Source organism: Pithys albifrons, chromosome 5, assembly GCF_047495875.1.
Source record: "Pithys albifrons albifrons isolate INPA30051 chromosome 5, PitAlb_v1, whole genome shotgun sequence".
Taxonomy (NCBI): Eukaryota; Metazoa; Chordata; class Aves; order Passeriformes; family Thamnophilidae; genus Pithys; species Pithys albifrons.
Genome location: NC_092462.1, coordinates 49136869 through 49159258, shown reverse-complemented (window position 1 = coordinate 49159258; position 22390 = coordinate 49136869). Strand labels below are relative to the sequence as shown.

General features: G+C 36.0%; 1 protein-coding gene across 1 annotated transcript in view; it reads right to left on the bottom strand.

Moving 5' to 3' along the window:
- Window positions 1–304: 304 nt before the first annotated feature.
- NFXL1 (nuclear transcription factor, X-box binding like 1) overlaps window positions 305–22390 on the bottom strand; it is a 47997-nt gene continuing 25911 nt past the window's right edge. The window contains exons 17-22 of the mRNA XM_071556540.1: window positions 20786–20952; window positions 19936–20005; window positions 12512–12616; window positions 11216–11302; window positions 7732–7785; window positions 305–3543 (exon numbers count right to left, since the gene is read on the bottom strand). Of these exons, the coding sequence (XP_071412641.1) occupies window positions 3370–3543; window positions 7732–7785; window positions 11216–11302; window positions 12512–12616; window positions 19936–20005; window positions 20786–20952 (657 nt within the window). The 3' untranslated portion in view covers window positions 305–3369. The remainder of the gene's footprint in view (window positions 3544–7731; window positions 7786–11215; window positions 11303–12511; window positions 12617–19935; window positions 20006–20785; window positions 20953–22390) is intronic.

Sequence of the window (22390 nt, the reverse complement as noted above, 5' to 3'; positions counted from 1 at the left end):
AGTCAGTCAGCAAAATGTCTAATAAATCAGCTATATTTCTCCCTATGAGGCCAAAAAAACAGCTACTAAGTCCCCTCCCATTTGTTTCATCTTAGTCGACTTCCCCAACCCATTCTCACAATTTTGTCAGAGCACTAACATGAAGGAACACAGTTACATAATTCCAGCAAGAACTATCACTGCCAGAGAAAGGAACAAAGAGCATGCCTAAAACTTCCACTGCAGTGTGTCAGTTGTCATTACCCCAGAGGTTTACTGCTTCACTACACCAGTCCTTGAGAACAAACAATTTTTCAAGTTGTTTTTGATATGTTTATTGTCTGACTTGGTTTTTACATTAAATTAACACACACAATGGATTTGATAAAGGGAACAAACTTGCCCAAGGAGTTTCCAATCCCAAATATACCGACAACTTGTAAGCACCCTGGTTCAGAGGAAGGATAAGTGCTCACCAGAATGCATCTGGAATGAGGAAAAGCCCAAAGGTTTTCATTTTATGCATAGCTAAATATTCTGCATGTTAAGTCACCATCAGGATTCTATCAGTGTAATTCCCCTTCAACAGCCGGTCAAATGATATAATTTGTTTTAATGTATACTTATCAATATGCTTTTTTTTTGGTAAACTGTTAACATCCAAATTATTTCTTCATTACAATTATGTAACAGTACACTACATGTAAATTGCTAAAAGAACCCCTATCTACCTTCACTTCAGTATTTCTTTTCTAGAATTACCATCTTTCATTAATACTAAATGACAGGTGATTTTATCTGTACCTTTTACTTCAAAGTTTGTTGACAACATGACATCTCCAATCAAAAAAAGGAGAAAAATTAAATGCAAAAATAATTTAAAGAACCAAACAGAAAACTAGTGATTTATTAAACTGCAGATTGCTTGAACTCCCACACTTCTTTTATGCCAAAAAATAAATATCTGGTTCAACCGGCAGACCAACAGAATGCAAATGACTCAGATGGTTGGAAAAGATATACAGAATTAATTTGAATAAAATTTCAAAAATAGGTATGTCTTGCATATGCAAGGTTCAGGAGAGATACAAATCCTTTAAGAAAGGGAATATGCCCACTCGCACACATTTGTATGAACAGAATGAATTTTTAAAGATTTCTGTGCTTTCTTATTGTAATAAAGATGACCAATGAGAAGCCTTTTCCTCTCCAGAATTTCACACAAATACTACAAAACGTGCAGAAAAGAATACTAAGAACTACTTCAAACGTAAAACAAGTATAGTTCAGTTTTATAGCTCTCTAGAGGGAGACTTCTCTTTGCTGTAGAGGCAAGGATAAACTTTGCATTGTACTTGTTTTAAAGAAAAAGGTAGCAGTAAACAGAAAAATCTAACTTATAGTCAAGGAAGATAAAAAACTATTTCTGCAATGGTCTCATTCACACTGATCTGCATATTTCAGATAGAAAGGTATTCTTCTGTACTTTCAGACAACCCATCAAATTTTACTTCAGTTGAACAAAAAACTCTTTTCTTCCTTCCAGTGAGAGAAAAGTTACTGGCATAAGCAGCAGTCACACAATAGCATCACCTCACTTGGCTAAAGAAAACATACATATCTGAAATTATCTTCCAGGCTTTAATATTATAGAAAACCCTTACAGTAACAATAAGAAAAATGGTTTATTTCTTATACTAGAAAAGAACATTCAATGGAGATGCAACTTTGCCTAGTGTAATTTCAACTGATTCTACAACTTTAAATACTAATGGTCTGATACATAAGTAATACGCATTTCTAAAAAGTCAATTTTAAAAAAGCCATAAAGTACTATAAATTAGCATCAATGCAAACTAAGTGTTGTCAAATCTTCCTCACCTCTCTCCTGATTCACCAAACTTGGGCAAAAAATTGAATAGCCCCTGATTTTCTCCCAGTTTTGTTGATCTGTGCAATCAAAAACTACTGACTTCTTGCAGCTTTTGTTTTATCTTCCTGCTGCTGATCAGAATTACAACTGGATACCTGCTCAAATTAATACTGGTTCCCTTTGCAAGTGGGTCAAAATCAACCAAAAGAGCTTTCAAGCAAACTGTCATCTTCTCAAGTAATTCACACAAATGGTCCCACTGCTTTTACAGGATTTGTGAAGAAATTATATGTCTGAATTACAAGGCAACCTAATGCCCTTTGGCTTTGTACCTCATCTTTTGCAGGAGTTTGTAATCACTTTGTAGTTACCTGTAATGCTTGAGTACCAGCACAAAATTTCCAGCAGATGTTTAAAAATGCAGTTTTTTGATTCCCCCACTCCTCAATTTATCTTCCAGCCTCAGGTGAGATCACGCAGTTTCACTGATAATCCTGAAGCTACACAAAAACCTTTCAGTTCTACCAACCAACACTGATAACCTAAAGCAAGGTATTCCTAACTGTCAGTAAGAGAATATTCTAACATTCAGAAGTTTAGCTAGATAGTTTATATGTGACTAGCAAGCACATCCGCATGGCTTCAGAACTGTATTGCTATACTATTCAATTACGTTTTTGCACACCTATACAAATAGCCAACTCTGACATTTATCTGTACAAACAGTCAAGTGATACTCAAGTTCAATTTCGAATTGTTTTTCTGCTGCTGGCTTTTGGGGGCAGTGATAAGAATGCACCCCTGTACCTTGAAACTACTTTACATTCATGTTCAGCCTATGTATCTGTCCATTAAGTGAACTTCTCAATTAGCTTGGTTTTTGGAGAAAGAAGAGCAGGAAGGGATGGAGGCAGAAATAATGAAAAAGCAAACCCCACAGTCTATAAGGGGGCCCCTGTATTGTGTGTAATATAGCTGAATTAAAAGACCGTTCACATTTCCTTTCCCTGAACAAAGTTCTGAATGAGGCCCCAAAATATTCAAGACTAAGTGATTCCAAGTTCCCTGTTAGTTGTCATCATTAAAATTGACATGAAGCACAGAAATTATTGTGTGATACAACATAAAGACTAGCATAAGAACACTAATCTTCAATAAACCACCAAACTGATTTTACAGGAAACAAATTCGATAAAGCATTTTGTACTAAGTTATTCTTAATATTATGAAATGGAGACAAGGAAAAGAAACACTACTAATAGAAGAGATGTTAACAGATCTCAGTCAGACAATCTATCAGCATTTCACTGTAGACTAAAATCTACTATTACTTTCAGCGCCTGAGTTCAGTTTTGTGTTGTGTATGTAATAACACAAAAGGTGGCATTTCTTCCCTCCTCTGTACTTAGCAAATAGTATACATACATAATCTATGCATACTGGGTTCTGTTACACAAAGGCTAACATTCTAGGAATAATAGCTACCTAAAGTCCAACTGAGATATATTGAGTTGTTTTCAGTCATTGTAGACCATGAGCCATGCAACTATCACAACAGCAACTCCAAACACTGGCAATATAATGAGGTTCTTGTATTTTTGCCACGATGATTGTTCAACTTCTACTTCATCTTTTCTTCTCTTATTCTTTCTTCTCCCTTTTAATCTGTTTTCAAAAGCTTCCAGTTCAGCCTAAACAAAGAAAACAACAAGTAGTTGACATTTGTGTCAGAATTAAAAACAAGGAAATGAGCAGATTTTAAACAACGTTCCCCAAAACAATTTTGATAAAAATAAGTGTCATTCAATAGAAGTTACAATCTCTTACGATGAGATGGTGGCACTACAGCCCAGTTACAAAGCACTTCACTTTCAAGAATTAAACCATTGTTTAGTTTCCTATAAAAACAATGCCAAAAATGCAAGCAACTGCAGTTTCACATTCGATTTTCAACTCGGGCTGAATATATTAAGCTAAAATGAGATGGTTATTTCCATGAAATATGCTAAAAATACATTATTTTTTCCTATTAAAATCACACATATTTAAGCTATTACAATAATGTATGTAAGACCACAGGCTGAAATCTTCAAAGACTTCCTCCCATAATAAGGATGCACCATCTGATAAATAAAACCATAAATAACTAAAAATCTGTCATATTTCCCTCAATTCTTTCTATTTGCATGCTAAGCTAAATTTTAGATTATTAGTTATGATCTTTTTAAAAGAGCATCAAGAGAATACAGAAAAAACATTGTAAGGTACAAAGCTGCAGTAAAACTGGAACTAGGCAGCCTAGCATAAAGAGTGAAGACTGGCAAGGGACTCCAATGAGAAGCCATCTAATTGCTAGGAAGATCAGAAAAGATGCTCTAAAGGAGATCTGAGACACACTAAAACCAGAAAAGGTCTGACTACCTGGATTTTTGAGTTGAGTTGTCAGCAACTATAGAAAGCATGGGGCAAGGTGCTAGGGAGCAGAGAGGCTTGATGAAGTGAAAGGGTAAGCCATGGGAGCAGCAGAGTGCAGCAAGCCGGGACTGGCTGGGCAAAAGACAAGACTGAGGAAACATGGACAGTGAACAAAGACAAAGCTTGGCCATAAGAAGAAATAAACCTACAAGACTACTACTGCAGTGCTGCCAGGAAGAGGGGACTAAGACAGTACAGTAGGTGCATTAAAGAAAAAAGAGTAAGACTGTTTTGGGAAATGCGAAGAGCAGTAGTCCAGTAAATAAAATTTTCCCTTGGAACTCAAGATGACTGCCTGGTATCTGGTGTTCCTCCACTGACAGCAAATATTTGTCAGTTTCACAAGGCAGCTCTTACTTCCCTTCCTGTGCCAGATACCACTATTAGTGGGAGAAAGAGAGCCATTCTGATTCTATTCCTCTGTACCTAATAAAGGCAGAAATTGTTGGCTCTTCTCTGACGATATGGGAGAAAAGTTCAGACAAAGTCACACAGTCTATTTGAAACAAGATTACTTGCAACTAGCTAATCCACCTTTAGAAAAGAAAAGTATTTTAATAAAACAGTTTTTCAAAATCCAAAATCTGGAGGCAAGTGTGGAGTTAAGGTTTTATAGATAACATGACAGTATTTCACGTTACACAGACACTACATAAAATTTGAGGCTTCTACAGTTATTATATACTGTGATCTGTTTTAAAAGCAGAGTGTTTCATGAATTGCAGCAATCTGAATTAAAATATAGGGCTCAAACAATTATATAACAGGCACCACATTGCTTTCTTAGTGAACTTTATAGAAGCCTGGCTAAAAATAAATACATCATAAAAAACCCAAAACACAGAATGAGAAAAGATTCGTAGGCACAGAATACGAGAGATGCCATCACTATCCTTGAAAAGCTACCTACAGATTTTATGTAACTGTCTTTGTACCCAAAATGTCACCTCAATGATCTCTGAAAAAAATAAAGTAATGGTTGTGCCCAGTCTTCAAAGCACCTTAACTTTTAAAGCTAAACAAGCTTAGGATTTTTATTTAGAGTAAGAACCTAACTTCTTTGTATATAGACCTATTAAAAATAAAATTAAATACATTTATTTAAACTGTATACATAAACTAATATGTTGCTAGATAATGTCTAGGTTACTGTTGCTCAGGCACAGGATTTTGCTCCTCCATGTGTTATTCTCTATATTCTTCCTGCACTGAAAAGAGTAGCATTCCCATAGCACAACGCAGCTAACTGAATGCAAATAACAATGACTACGCAGCCACAAAGTGTATATTCTGAAAGTATGATATCTTTTTATTTAGAGGGGAGGAGCACAAGTGACTTTTGTAACTTCTAAGGATCTGTTAAAAAATTTTCTTTCTACAAAATAAAGGGAAACAAAATCTTTCATATAACTCAATTAACTAGACTTCAGGTTTGAGACTCTAACTTTCAGTATTGAAACAGTTAGCTCAAAAATTTAACCAAATCCTTTACACTAGAGAGGGGCATGGTCTGAATTGCTGAACAATCAAAGCACTTATCTTTTTTCCACCTCTAGCAATTGCAAAAATCCTGGCCTCACAGTGTGCCTCTGAATTAGAAGCAGAGGGAAGTTTGTCTGCTAGGGCCACGGTGAGAAGCCTAACCAAGCTGTCTCTCTTCCACTAAGAAAGAAGTGATTGCATCTGTAAATGGTATTAGGAAAACTTGCTACCAAATATAGCAAAAAACAAAATATAAATGCACAGACTTACCAGAGCATTAACTGGTTTGTAAATAAAAAATTTAATAAAGTATTAATCAAAATAGGTTTCAACAAATTGTGACTAATAGATGAACAGTCTCTATAAAAATTTTCTAATGAGATCAGGAAGCTACAAAGGCGCAAACCTTTTCCATAAGGGAGTACACTCCAAAATATGGTCTTAATGTGACCCAATACCCTACCATAGTAATGTCCTCCAATTTGCATGACCAGATGGCAGATTATGAGACCAAATTGCAAGGAAACCAATGTTAGATAAAAAGGCTTCAGCAGCTGAGGTTAGTCCTTGTGTGCAGTTCTAGACCCTTGTAGTGGTTTTAGCTAGGCTCTAGAACTCTAAGCATATTTTGTACACATGTAAGTGTCCATTAGCACAATTCAGTACTTTGCTTTCAGAACCATCAATTACAGATTTCCTTTATCTAACAGTATGTTTCAGATTTCTGTATGCTAGCTACGCTTCCTGAACTTTGGGCCAGAATTACATTTCCAGGGTCAGCTTAGAGAACAAGAATTAGAGGAACTGTCTATGAATTATGAGGGAATATGTGATCAATATTTTAGACAGCTGAGGTATGAATGCTGGAATAAGCATTGCAAGATGATAACGGAAGAGTGCCCTGCTCCCTGGAACTCCATGCTTTTTTTGTGCAATGAGCAGACAGGCTCCCCTTTGAAAAACAGAAGTAAATCTTGCTAGAGATTGTCTAGAAAGTCATCAAAGAATGCATAACAAGCTGTGATCCAGTCAGAAACAGTCTATCCTAATGAGATTGGGAAAATGGCACAAGAGGATTGATCTGTGAGTATGGCTCCCTTGCCCCCTTTCAAGCAGGGAGTGAGCCAGTGCTTTGTGATAAAAACGGAGTGACACACAGGTGAAAACAAAGCATAACCTAAATGCATAAATGTTGCGATAATTGAATAAAAGGAGTCAGAAAGCACACAGTGGACTTGGAATATGATTAGGTGTCAAATGCTCACTCAGACACAGGCGCACGTGTGTGAACTGGTTGGAAGGCACACAGATTCCAAATGACAAACCTGACTTAGCCATCACCAGTACAGAGCTTATGATGCTTGCTTGAAATATGATTAGTATCAGAATCTCCAGGAAGCTGGCACAGAAGCTTTGTGGATTACAATGCCGACCACATATCCTCACCACCAACAGCAATTACAGTAAATACACATTTTCCCTCTGCTCAGAGACCTTGAAGGACAAAAACTCATTTAGCTGTCCTTGCCCTTTCATGATGCGAGGGAGAAGGGGAGCTTCACCCAATACTTAGATCTCTGCAGAGGCTATTCAGCATTCTGTGGCTGTTTATGAAGTATCAACTGTTTGATTAAAATAAAGAGCATTTAGTATTATAAAAATAAACTACATTATACAAAGTTATAGTAATGCAAGATTAAACTGATAAATTATCATTTTGCTTGAAACGGTGAAAAATGTTGGGGCCTGGCCTGTTACCCATTGTAAAAAATTTACAGCACACAGAGTACAGTAACAGCTGACAGGAATGACTGTGCATACAACATTACAAAGTATACATCTTTAATTGCATATAAATTTAATTATTTACTAATAAGAACAAGGTGAGAAGGATGTGGGTGAGGCAGAAAAAAGCTTGATACCTGTTGTCTTCGCTTCTCTTCTTCAATAGCAGCTTTGGCTTCTGCTTCTTTTATCTGTCCAGACATACAAAGTGATAAGCAACTGTTGTAAATGGTGCCTAAATCTATTTTGTTATCGAGTCATAATTAGCCCTATAGAATGGTTCTCAGCTAAACAATGCAAAACCTCCATCATGTGAGCTCTTAACTTAGAGATGACAAAATACTATTGGAAAAAGCTGCATCATCTCAATATTTAGAAAACATGGAACATATAATGGGTGCTACAAGATTATAAATTATAACATTATAAATAATATATAATAAACATATTAATATATTTGTATAATATTGTATATTATATATAATGATATATTGTTTACAATTTATATATATTATAAAAAGGCAAATAAATAAATAGAAATTATCTTCTCACTTAAACTTGACAAGCTGAATCAACAAATATAAAACCTTAAAATAAGAGTTTGTTTACGGTCAACTGGGAGAATTCCTTAAGACAGTAATTCAGCAACTTGATCCTCAATTCAGTACATCTTACACATACAGATAATTCCAATATAAGTATATAATTTACACACAGATATTTCATTCCAAGTATTCTAAATATGCCCTGATAACTAGAGTAAAATGAAAACTCTTTATTTGTAAATAATACAACAAGTACTGGATAATGTATAACAAAACTGCAATAAAACTCTTGGTGTTGTAATACAAACCACATAAAATTAAAAATGTTCCACCATCAGAAAGACATACAGAGTAATTTTAGAATTAATAATTCTATAGAAATATTTTGCAGTGTTCAAGAAAGTAAATTAAATGCTAAAGGCATTAGGAAAAGATGGTAGAGAAAAAACATCAGCATGTAAACACACCATGCTCTTGAATTTTATCTCCTGCATTCAGTTTTGGTCCTCCAATAACAAAAGAAGGTGAAGCCTGAACATATACAAAAGATAACAGGATGGAGTAACTTCCATCTAAAGAGATGCATAACTAGGATTCATCAAGTGACTAACAGGGCACCAAATCCTGAATAGCGTAAAGATGCCAACAGGGATAAAACACCAATAATTATTTTTCATAATGCAAAGGCATAAAATGAAATTAGGAGGAGGTTGGCTCACAACAGAGGGAAGCATTCTACTCCCACAGAGTATTTGGCTAAATCTAGAATTTCAGTGTACAAGACATTCATAGATGCCTAAAGTTTATGTCAGCGGAAAAACAACCAGGCATGCCAATAGGAGATAAATCCAGCAAAGACCATCAGACAGAAAGACACCATCTCACTCTCTTAAGATTCCCATAGTCAGAGACCACTAAGTAACAGTAGTAACAGAAAGAGTACATGGGGAAGTTTATGTGTCTGCCTTCTTGTATGCATTTTTGGGTCTTTTTTGGGGCCACTGAGTCACTATCTTAGAAAAGTTAGATTTAAAAATCTCTTAATAACTTGAAATGAAAAACATTGATCCTAATAACTGGATGATTTGTATACTAACAACAATAATTTACTAAATATGTTTGCACAGGTGGTTTAGTTCCAAATAATTAAAGAGCTTTTGACAACTAAGGAGAAAGCAAACTAGCCCATGTTTTAGCACAACAGCATGCACTGAGGGCAGGGTCAATAGAACAGTCCCATTTGCAGGTTTTCAGACAAATTTTTAAATTACTAAACCCTGTATCAAATAAAAGCATTATTGAGAATTTCATTAATCTATGCACAACGGCACAGTCTCTTTTAAAAGCATGTAGAAAACCTTTTCAGCCATGCACATCTGAAATCTGAAAGCCTGGTGTGCAAAAAAATTACACAATGAATCTCCTGGTATTTCACTGCCATCTAACAGCAAAATTTCAGGTACAGAAGATAAAGTGACCCAAAAATGTGGAAAAAAGGCAAGAGAAAAGCCTCTTCCTATATTGGTGTGGTCATATTTGTATAGGTATAATACACATAGGTAGAGGGAACCTTAACCATTATAACCACAGTATAGAAAAATATTTCTAGAACTATTTCTTTAATAAAATGTAGCGTAAAAGACACGATTTCTCTGAAAGTGCATACTCACCAAGTGCTAGGCATGAACATTTTTATTAAGAGTGAACACACTTTGTTTTTAGAATTGTGCAAACTAATTATCTCTGTAAATGTCTGCAGTTTTTAACAGATGTTTTCCAGCCTGGACACCTTAGTAATAGGCACAATAAACTACTTTCATCAAGTACATATAGCAGGAGACCATTCTAGTACGTTATTTGCATAGTAAGTCAACATCGGCTACAAAAAAGTGCCTAGTAAGAATTTAAACAGAACTTGATAATTTCATATTAAAAAACCCCAGAAAGTAACACTACATTTTTCTGTAAGGAAGACACAATACACATATCTAGGTTTTGCCATACAGTATGTCTGTGACATTGCTTATAGCAGAAACTTGTAGCCATTTGATCATTGCCTTAGATGCTTCCTCCCCATGGATTGTAACATCAGGGCAAGAAATTGGTAGTGGTATCTCCTGAATTAAAACAATAGCTGACACTGCACCACACTGAGATATACAGCTGTATCCCAGCTCATGCTGAGACAATGTGAGTTCACCTTGTTTTAGTGAAGGACTGTATCCTGTGAACTTATCTTCGCTCTTACTGGAACTGTTTGTTATGGTTGGAATTTTTAAAGGGATATCCTTTAAAAGAGTTTTAGCATTCAACCTGCTTGCAAAGTTGCAGGATTTGGTCTATGTGGTACATGTTAGAACTTCTCCATCTATCCTGAAAATCTGAGCAGAAGCAGATAAAAGTCAGCTTTACCCACTGACTTTTTAAGTTGTACTTACCTAGTAAAAAACAAGAAAGTTATGCAACAATTCTTTCTATGTTATTATAAAAGACTTATAAGAACAAGGTTGATATTTTCTCTGTGTGACAGCACGCAGCAATTTCCTTACTTCATAAAATAGCAGAACTAGGGAGAAGTCACATTTAACACAGGCTAAAAAGTACTCTGCAATTGCTGAAAACTCTCCATTCTTCTGGTACAGGGTAACTAATACGGAGTGGCAGGATTTCACTCCATGCTGCACAAGTTGAGCATTCAATGGCTGCAAAACCTTCACTGGAAAAAGAGATCTAAGAATGCTCTGCGAAGCAGCCTCACCCTAATCTTACAGCACTAATCATCAGTAACTACTATTTTACCATCGCTGATCATCATTTGTTCTCAGTGAAAGTGGAATCAGTTCAAATAAATTAAAAAGAAAAAAATAAAATAACAGAATACTGTTCTAAAATAACATTTCACTGAGTTAATTAACACTGTTCACGTATGCAAGTCTGAAAAAATAGCTGCTATTAAACAGCACATCTGCTCATGTTGTAGTTTTTGCTGGTATTGCCTTGAAAAATAATTGTGTTCGTTTTTTCTCTTTTCTTGAAGCACAGAGAAAAAAAATTATAGCTACAACAGAAGCATTACCTCAGATGCTTTCCGCTTCATCTCCTTGCATAACGCATCACATTCCAGTGAAATTTGGCCTTCTTGTATCTTGCTGCACTGTATTTCCTGTTAAGGATGATTTGTCTTTTATAATTATTTTGCTATATAAAATTTTAGTTATAATGTTCATTTCTTCATGAAAATAACAAAACATTCTTATTTAGTAAAACACTGGGTTTCCACATAAAATAAAGCTAATGATTAAATGTTATTTGAACCTGTAATTATGTATTAAATTTTCCTTATCTCTTTCCCTTCTGATAAGCTAAGCTAAAAGGAAGAATAAATAAGATAGTCCAGTTTAATTTCCCCTCTTTTCTCACTTGTTTGCCTTAGACAAAGTAAGATAACCTTCTGCACCTGTGGCAGAAAGAGTTCCCATTCAGAGTCTCAGTAATTTCACATATGTTCTCTTAACTGGCTCAGATTACAGGGCAAGATCTGATCATAGCAGGGGAAAAATTAAGTAATTATCACTCACATGTTTTCCCATTCTCCTAATACTGAAGAAGTAAAAAAAAAAGAAGTAATTATCTGTGAGCAAAGACTGATCAATTCTAAGCACTTGTCCTGTATATGTGATCCTTTCCCCTGCTGCACACCCCATCTGCATGACTTCCAGGTACACAAGACATGTCCTGGAGAAGCTGAGAACTCCAGGGAACTGCAACCTGTTTGGAAGGCTTGGAAGTTAACTGGATGCAGAAACATAATTACCATTTCATTAAGCCAGATTATGTTTGTTTTTTTTGCATTAAATCATAATTATTCGTCAAGACTTCACACCAATTTCTGTTGTTCCTCTCATAACAGTATATAGCTACAGTAAATTTCTTTCATTATTTTGTCCTTATCTTTGTTAGAAACTAAGGGTGCTGATGGCTGTACTTGCTTTTGGGTTTGCAGGGAACCTTAAACAGATTACCTTAGTTCCCATTTCACAATAGCTGTGCTAGTTCCAATTTATATAAACTTTCCCAATATCACCAGATAAATACATTTTTTTTCCTCAAATCACTCCTGGTCATTTGACTATTCTTCTCATGAACCTACAAAAATTCAAATGTGCTTGGAGATAAAGTTATTGTAATTCACGCAGCTGTCGTATGCTGGAATTAACAAGATTTTATATTCTCCAGTGCATTTTCTGATATAGCAGCCTAAATCTTCAACTGGGCCTGTTCTAATCTGCGCTATCCACAAAATCCATCCACACAAGCCCTAGGAACATGTGAAGAATATATATCCTTCTCCAATTGCAACTTAAAAATTTACCTTTTTCAGTCTCTTACAGAGACATCGGAGTTTAACCTTCTGGCTGCAGTTCAGAGGACAGCTTCCTGAGTGGCAAGTCTCTTTACATCGGTGACCACAGGGCAGCTATAAAGAACAAAACACACAAATATAACTCCCACACCAATAAAATGTTTGCTTGTTATTTACTGAGTTTCACATCCCGTAAAACAATTTCTCTTTTATTGGCACAGCTTGAATAAAAAACAATTTCTCCTTTCACATGTTTCAAGAACAGTCATCTCCAAAGTAACGTACACAACAATTACCCTCGCTATCTGTATGCTGGGGGAATATAAATAGATAAGGTAAAAATTCCTGAAAACTGAAATTAAGTGTACTGTAGCTACTTGTAGAGTAATAAAAGAAAGAGGAAAGAATCAGAAGCAAAACACCACCAAAAAAATTTTGCATGCAAGAATCTCATCTTAACTATGCATAAATCAAATACAGGTCATCAATATGTTTATCATGTCTAAAATTTTACAAAATTCTATATTTCTGCATTTGGCAGATTATCCCATTCCTGCCATCTGAAGGATAAAGACTTCTTTTGCTGCCAGTGCAAATTTTAACTTAGAAAGAAAATACTATAATTTAATTACTGTGTTAAGAAATAAGAATTGCAGCAGTGCTCCCAGCGTTATATGAGATAAAACACATCAAGAAAGTAAGCAAATTTTTTAATGTTAAGAACTTGACTGAAAATATCCCTTGCTTATATGCATGTCCATAAGAAATTTTCATAATAACAATTTTTCATTTTCAATTACATAACCCAATACTGTTAATAACTGAAGGTGGAATTGCACAGAAGACATGTAAGCATTTTTTTCAGAGCGAGTTTTAAATCCACAAAGTGAAATAGCCTTAGACAGTGTTTTTAGGTGAAATTTCACCTCCTGTCATCAAGAGATTAACACAACTTGAAAATTGCTGTAAAACATACAGTTTTAAGAGACATTTTTCCACATTCATTAAAAATTGAAAACGTATACATACATCATGTCATCCACAAGAATGAGAATACCACATAATTATAAAACCCATTATACACCTTGATTAGTAAATCTGGATTCTCAGGGAATTCGGATTGTCTCTCTCTCAACATCTGATCTAGCATCATGAAACACATACCTAAACAAAATACGAAACTTTCCAACTAAAAATTATGGAACAGACATTCATGTTTTCATGTCCATGACAGTCACAAGCTATTACTACACTGATAGATACCTTGTGGTTTAGGCTCAGGTTTTTCAGTCACTGCTTCAGCACAGGAACATCCAAGTCACCCTGCTCAGCCCTGAAAGCCAATCTTCCTCCAGGCAGGCACCTCTTACGATACTTCCAGGACTGGATGAAATCTTACCATGAGAACAGTCCCCACCTTCTGACCCCATTCTACTGTTTTGCTAAGGAGACTGCTCCGGGAACTCACTACAGGATGCAGGAGCTTCTTTTTTGAATTTCCTACATTTGTTCTGCCCAGTCTAAGCCCCTTAGTCCTTATCCTCACGTTGAACTATTTCTCTACTGTCCCTTCATAAAAGGCTCTTGATTTCCAGAGTATTCCCTTCATGAAATTTCAACCAGCTTAAATCAATGTTTCTTGAATATGTAGCCAGAACTGCATGTAATATTCCAAATGACATCCCAGCAGGAAGGACTTTGTACAATGCCTTAATTTCACCTCACTGTTATTGGAGTATCTTCCTCAATACATCTTCATCTCTCATTTGCATTTTTCTCCAGTTAATCATATTGTGACAGTAGGAATTTCTGCTGTTTCCTGGGAACTTATTAGCTTCACATGCATAGTTTTAGTTGTTATTTTTCTGTATCATGCCCCAAATACATGTGCTCTGCAGATGCATTTAATCAGTTCTCACATACGGACAACATTGCACAGATTTTCTTCAGAAAATTCCAATTTTTTTGGTGCCAAAGTCATTACTGAAAACAATGCCAGGTCAAGTGTCAGTTCAGTCCTTGGGAAACCCTCCTTACTGTTAATATCACTTGCTCCAACATTTTCTTTAGTTTTGTTGTTGTTTTGGGGGGGTGTTTTTTCAAAAAAATAATCAAATACAGTAGTTTTCTTTAGCCCACCTTCCTTGCATTAAACCTCTGCTGTATCTGAACTAGATATTCACTAAGTAGCATTGACCGACTTGCTCTACTGAAGCCTCAAGTAGCAGATCTAATCTATTTGCTTTATCTGGAGTGAAAAATATGTAAATTGGTCACCCTCTCAAAGAAGCAATTTAGCTTTTATTCAGACACAACTGATCATCAGCAAATATTTTTGTCTGAAATAAAAGAATTATTTTGCCTCATTTTGAAAAGATGAGGGAAGAAACTTGTCTTTAAGCCTTGTATGCCATTAAAATCAGACTACCAGCCAGAACATGGAGCCTGCTCAGTAGTGACAACAATCTTAGCAAAACCAACTTACTACTGCATGACCTCTGTGCCGAGGGAAAGCCCCTCTCCTGGTTTCCTATGTAAAACATCATACACAATCTAGTTTCACCTGCAAGTCATCTCATGCTGGCCAGATCAAACCATGGCTAGAACTCTTTCAGCTTACTCCTCTGTAGTAATTAGGCACGTTTTCATTAATAGTATCAAAGTCCAAACAGTCTTATAACTGACATGCCAGAGCTGCAAATTCAAGACAGTAGCCTTCACCTTGACCTCCAGGTACTACTGCAGTAAAATTCTTATAATAGACACCATTAAAGAAAAATTTGCATAGTGCAGATATTTAATCCAATACTGAAACACAGATGTGCACATACAGCTCCCTTCATGGAACGACATAGATCACTTCCACAGGAGTGCAGGACAAGAATGAAGCCGGCAGGGAAACTTTCTTTTTACTCCAGTGCAAAACCAACTTTAAAAAAATATCAAGACAAGCAGTGAAATGAGTGGCAAAACAACATTTCCCCATGATCTCAGAAAACAAAAGCAACCATTCTGCTGTTTCTGCTAGACAAAAAATGTAATGGGAAAGGATTTTTTCGCTTCTTTTTAAGTTCCATGCTAAACTTGGTGCTAAAACAAAAGTGTGTGCCCCTTTAGATCCTTTTTTTCCATACAAGATCACTTGTCAATAGTTTGTGGACTAAAGGCCAAAATGAACAGGCTTTCATCCCACAGCCAATGCATTTAAAGTTTTACATTGTATCTGATGGTGATAAAATCCATCAATATTTATGGAGGTTTAACTGATCTGCAACAGAAGGTAATAAATACAAGCTGTTAATACACATCTGATAATAAAGAAAAAACCTCAGTTACGCAAATGGCACTTCTGAGCAGCAATCCCAAAAGCTAAGTAAAGAAGAGAAATTTATGACTTCCAAACAAAGTCTAATTTTTGCGAGCCACATACATTTGCAAGGTGCATTTAAAATGTTAAATTTTATTTTCAGAATGCTTAATTATTAAAAAAATCCATATTCTTAACATTTACAGAATCATAGAATCATTAAGATTGGAAAACACCGTTCAAATCCCTAAGTCCTTAACCTGACACTACAAAGTTCACCACTCAACCATGTCCCCAAGTGCCACATCCATGCATTTTTTTTGTATACTTCCAGGACAGTGACTCCACCATTTCCTTGGGCAGCCTACTCCACTGCCTGACCACCCTTTCATTGAAGATATTTTTCCTAGTATCAATTCAGACCTCCCCTGGCACAACTTGAAGTTGTTTCCCTCTTGTCACTTATTACTTGTGAGAAGAGCCTGACCACCACCTGCTATAACCTGCTTTTAGTTAGTTGTAGAGAGTGATAATATCCCTCCAAGCCTTCTTTTCTCCAGCTCCCTCAGCCACTCCTCACAGGAATTGTGCTTCAGACCCTTTGCCAGCTTCTGTGCGGCCACACCTTGAGTACTGTGTTCAGTTCTGGGCCCCTCAGTTCTGGAAAGACATTGAGGTGCTGGAGCGGGTCCAGAGAAGAACAACAAGGCTGCTGAAGGGACTGAAGCACAAGTCCCATGGGGAGAGGCTGAGGGAGCTGAGGTTGTTTAGCTTGGAGAAGAGGAAGCTCAGAGGTGACCTCATCACTGTCTAGAACTACCTGAAGGGAAGTTCTAGCCAGGTGGGGGTTGGTCTCTTCTCCCAGGCAGTCAGCAATAGGACAAGGGGGCACGGGCTTAAGCTCTGCCAGGGGAAATTTAAGCTGGAGATCAGAAAAAAAATCTTTCCAGAAAGAGTAATCAGGCATTGGAATGGCCTGTCCAGAGAGGGGGTGGATTCCCCATCCCTGGAGGTTTTTAAACTGAGATTGGACGTGGCACTGAGTGCCATGATCTAGTAAATGGACTGGAGTTGGACCAACGGTTGGACTCGATGATCTCTGAGGTCTTTCCCAACCCAATCGATTCTGTGATTCTCTGGACACATTCCAGAACTTCAGTGTCTTTCTTGTTGTAGTGATGGAACCTAAACTGAACACCGGATTCCAGGTGCAGCCTCAACAGAGCCAAGTACAGGGGAAAAAATGACGTTGTCTCTACTGCACCATCAGTTTAAAGTAAATTTATCACAATGGAATCCCATACTTCAAAATCAGGACCGCAGCAAAGTGCACAGTAAAGTACAAAGTATAGATACTTTGTCAAGAAATATTAAATACACAAAATAAAGTGTTAAACACAGATTCACAAATACTGACAGGAATACATAAACAATGAAAACTGATAGACTTAAAACTTCTATGTAAGAATTATTTCAAAACATCTGCAAGCATGATAATAAGAATTTAATCACTGACTAAAAAAAAATTGAATTTCCTTCAACAGGATATTTTGATATTGTTACCATACAAGAGAATTAACTTTTTAATTAAAACATCTAACAGCTGTGGTAATATCAAAGACACTGTTACTCCCTAAAGCAGAAAGGAAATGTGGTCTGTAGTATGCAGTGCTAGAAGTCACTTTTATAGTTTTATACTTCCACCGCGAAAACAAAAGCATGAAACCTTTCAAGATTTTTCACATTCCTGTAGCAATTTTTTCAAGGCCCCAGACAATACAATTGCTTTTCTTTATCCCCACATGTATCATGGTACCAATAAATCAAATACGGTGGCATAGTGTCTACTGCACTTTCTATTAACCAAAACCATCTCAAAACTATGACTTCAGTAAAATACTGAATTCTACTGAATCTAAGTTGCACTACGCTAAGCTTGCAGTGGCAGCACACACAGATTTTTAGCAAACATCACCTTAATTGAGCTCTGCTAATGACCCAAGGTCAGCTTCTGACATGAAATAAGAAAATTCTTATAAAACACTAATTTGAAATTTACTTGAGGCTGCCAGAACTATACATAAAACACTCCCAATTTAGTTTTGGGCAGATATATTAGATTAGTAAACTTTAAATCCACTAAATTGGCCAAGTTGTTTTTGTCTTGAGACAAAAACTTACAAACAACAAAATGTGGTTGACCTAGATTTGCTGGGGAGGGGATGTGGTAGCAGTGGCAGCGTAATGTCTGTTAAGGCTGTACCTTCAAATTGTGTTTATCAATTATTCCTTTAAAAGAGAACTATAATTTGTGTTATGATACAGCTAGCTAATTTCCTCAAAGTCGCAGACAAATATTGTATAATTATAAAATGGAAAGAGACAAAACATCCCTTGCACTGTTCAATACTCAGAGAAATTGGAACAGATTTTTTAGCCAAAAACCCAGTAAAAACCTCATAAAGTACACAAGTTACACTAAAGTAGGATCTGAAGAAAGTAGGATGAACTGTAATTCAAAGATATGAATTACCTGAAGCAGGAAGGTACTAATAACTTCTATGTTTCATGAAAGACAGTAAGAGCTAGAGCCAGAGTCACAGAAAGTGAATAGTATGCATTTAAATAATCAATTATACTAAAATGATTCTCTGCATAGCAGAATCTGCAGAAAACCTTACTTTTCAAAGCATTTATAGAAATAAGAATTTTAGAGTTAAGTTAAAGCTTTATAAAAGTAGAATAGACTCTGTTTTCCTAAGCTTTGTTTCACATGCCACTGAATTAAGCAAAGAGGACATCATCTGTGGAATAGGGCAATTCTGAACAGGAAGCTAGAATTCCAGACTGCTGTTAGGTGGATTTTAAATCCCAGAATGAGTCTGGGGAATATGTCCAGAAAAATCACAACAGTTACATTAATCAAAGATGAGATATGGGGGGGGAAAAAAAAGTCTTCGTAGAGATGCTGATGTACAGAACACATAGTTCACAATAAGAGATTATAAGCACTCCTGAAAATAAAGAAAAGGAAGTCTTGGAGCAAATAAAACCAAAGTAACAAAAAGGAACATGAAAGGACAAAATTAAGAAGTAACCAGACGATGAAATAATATCTCAAAGTGTTTCCCCGCCAGGAAGAGGGCTTTCAGACATCCAGATGAGAAAACTGTGACAGCACTTTCATTAAGAGAAAAAAAGATAGGTATCTACAAGGGCAAAAAGCAGAAGATACAAGGATGCCCTACAGTAGCATATGGAATAAGAAAAGGGCTGTCACTCTCACCGTAGTTAATTACAACTGAAAAACAAGCAAAGTAAGAAGTATTATAAAGACTGCTGAAAGCACACAAGCACCACCTAACAGCAGCACTGGAAGGAATAAGGATAAAATCACTTGATCCACACCTCATGTCCACTTGCGGTTAACACTGCTGTAAGACAAATCCTGAAACATGTCTAAGTTGTTACTGACGAAAATTATCAAAATTTGGTAGCTTCTCAATCAGTTCCTGCCCTGCTACACAAGCTTTACTACTCAGAAGTATTCAAGAGTAATCTTGCTTATGGATGCCTACTTCCACGGGTTCATAGTCTAAACATCATGCAATAAGGATACTATTCTTTTCTTCACACCCATACAGAGCAGAGAGATTAACTGGCTTGTCTTCTGTTTCACACTACTTAACATATATTTCACTAACACACCAGGGAATTATTACCTCCTCTCCCTTACAGAGTATAAAATTCCTTCGCCCCCAAATTGTTGCAGTCAGGGATTGCTAAACCTGTACTTAGATGAGAACAATAGCAAGCACAAACCTCAGTAGTTTTCCTAATTAAACAACATCCTATTATGTTTGAGGTATAAATTCCAGACCAGTTTTTAACCACATGAGATATATTATTTCATATTCAAGTCATTAATGTGTTGGAGACAAATTTCTGAGCCTTTAATATAACCTTTCAAGTTGACAGCAGGACATTAATGTGTCCTCCAAGTACAGGTCACTAACGACCTTCGCATCTATCATTTAGCATATTCATTTAGACTAAGCTTCTCTAGTTTACTTGGCCTATATCCACACATCCATCAAATCAAGTATTTCTTTGTTATAGAGGTTACCTCCTTTGGACACTGATTTTTGCAGGAAATAAGAAGCTCCTTTTCTTTTAAATCCGCACATGTTAGTTTTCTGTAAAAAAAGAAAGATGTATTTGTGATAATTTTCAATTTTAAATCAACAAAATGCAATTAGGAGTACATGTTAAATATATCTCACTGTAAAGAAACGTAAACTCGTTTGTCCAGATCCTTCAGGACTAATATAAAGTAATAAACTACCCTGTTTTACAGACAAACCCACATAAATTTAGAGGACTTTAGGTACTTTAACTAAAATGAACAAAGAAGAACACACTTGCATGTGATGAGTATTTTCAGGGGAATACACAAAGGATAAAGCTTAAATCCACAAGTTCCATCTTGCATTTTATAAAGTCTAGCTTACCCTCTATCCACACACACAAAATTGATTTTAAAAGTGTTTAATTATTATTAAGGAGTTTGTCAACTTGAACTGCTAGGAATTGCAGGATATTAACTGCAAAGACCTTTTACACTAACTACAATAATTCCAATTATTATAAAATTCTTCTTCCCATACTCTAAAAGAAGCACCCATAGAACAAACATTATGTAGATTACTATATATTTTCATAATTCAAAATATTATCTGTATTATAAAAACATTATAAAAATAATTTCTGCTCATGAGACTCCATGCCTTTATAGTACTTTCAGCAGTAATACCAATAAAACACTGACAAAATTTATGTAGAAAAACTCCATTATATTAGTAATTATAATCTTCAGGACAAAATTAAATAACTTGCTGTAAGAGTAGCTCTCATCCCCAGACATTTCAAATGGTTTCCAGTTAGTAGCATTCAAATGAAAGTGTTTTGACACTTACAAGCATTCAATATACAGTACTGATAGTTTACAGTGACACTTTATTTTAAGCATCTGGAGACATGGTGGGCAATCCCCAGGATGACAGGGCAAAGCACATCGATGAGGACAGCCAGATGGCCGGGGCTTGGTACACTCCTCCTCACACTGTGAACATTCTGGACCTGCCTAACAAAATAAAAACAAAGTACTAAAGAACGTGTCACACGTTTGTTTGTGAGATGTCATTAACAAGCTTTTATACAGAAGAAAGAGCTGGAGTGTAAAATATTTTTTTGAAAAGAAAAGCAAAAATGCCAAGGTTTGTCAGTCAAGGAGACAGAGTTCTGTTTTCCTGCCTGGGCATAAGAAGCTCCTTAATATTAGTGCTTGGGAAAATTACCATTAAGCCTGTTAATTCTCTATGGAGAAGTGTTAGAAAAAGAAGCAATTTCATGTTCACAACTAACTTTTACCACCTACCATGTTACTGTCATGCTTTAGTCATGACATATTGCTCTGTAATACAGGGGTGGAGGGATTAGTTCACATGATTTTAAGAAGCAAATTTTAAGTCATTCCATTTCCATACATGTATGATATTCTGTATGTTCTTCCAAAAAGTATTAACTTAGGTATACGTTGAGAACTGCCTAAGGTGTTGCTTTCACTCCACAGACTACATGAAGTCTACTAGAGCTGTGGTGTCATCCTCATTCCAAGTGATGTGATCAGTATCCGCACAATATAATGAACATCAGCACTGCAAATTAAGCTTCATTTCTATCCATGTTAACAACTCATCCAGAACCCCAGTCTGCAATCAAATACACTCAGTTACATTGACATGATTCAGCAACTGATAAATGTTCAAACAAGACAGCCAAAGTAAACCAAATTTACCCAAGAATGAAGCTACATAATACTTCCCCAAAAGGACTATACCATGCCAATGTTTCACTTTATGCTATTCAAAATAAGAGTGTAAGTTTTTAATACTTTTCCCCCAGTCCCCTTTTCTTCTGCTTCTAGAGTTGAACAACTTTTGCTGAAGTCTAAAAAGGAACCATACAAAAGGTACAATGACTGTTTATAAAGCCTAACTCCCAAAAATTCAAATCTAAGAAAAACAAGAGCAACTAAAAACATTTAGAAAACTGTGATACAACATTTAACAGTAGGTAAAACCAAACAGCTGGTCTTTCTGCAACATTTTCTGACACAACATGCAGAACAAACCTAAATTCCAGACAGAGAAATCACTACTCAGACATAATAGCAAGAAATTTAATCAGCCCTGATTACACCTGCAATTTAGTCTACCAAAACAACAGACAAAAGTTCTAAAGGTCAAAACCAAGCTCATAAAAAATTGAAGAAAATGGAGAAATGAAATTTAGCTATACTTCACAGGTACACAGACTCTGATTTTCTGAGAATGTATTGCCTCATTCAAGACAGAGCTAGGAACAGCCCTGATCATTCACATTTTCATTGGCTAAACTGAAGCAGTGGGCAGACAGCCTCTCACAGTCAACTGGAGATGCCTAACTGTCACTCTCAGTATTTACTCTGTCACTCTATTGCTGCAGGTTACTGTTCCACCAGTTGCATCAACAGCCCATAC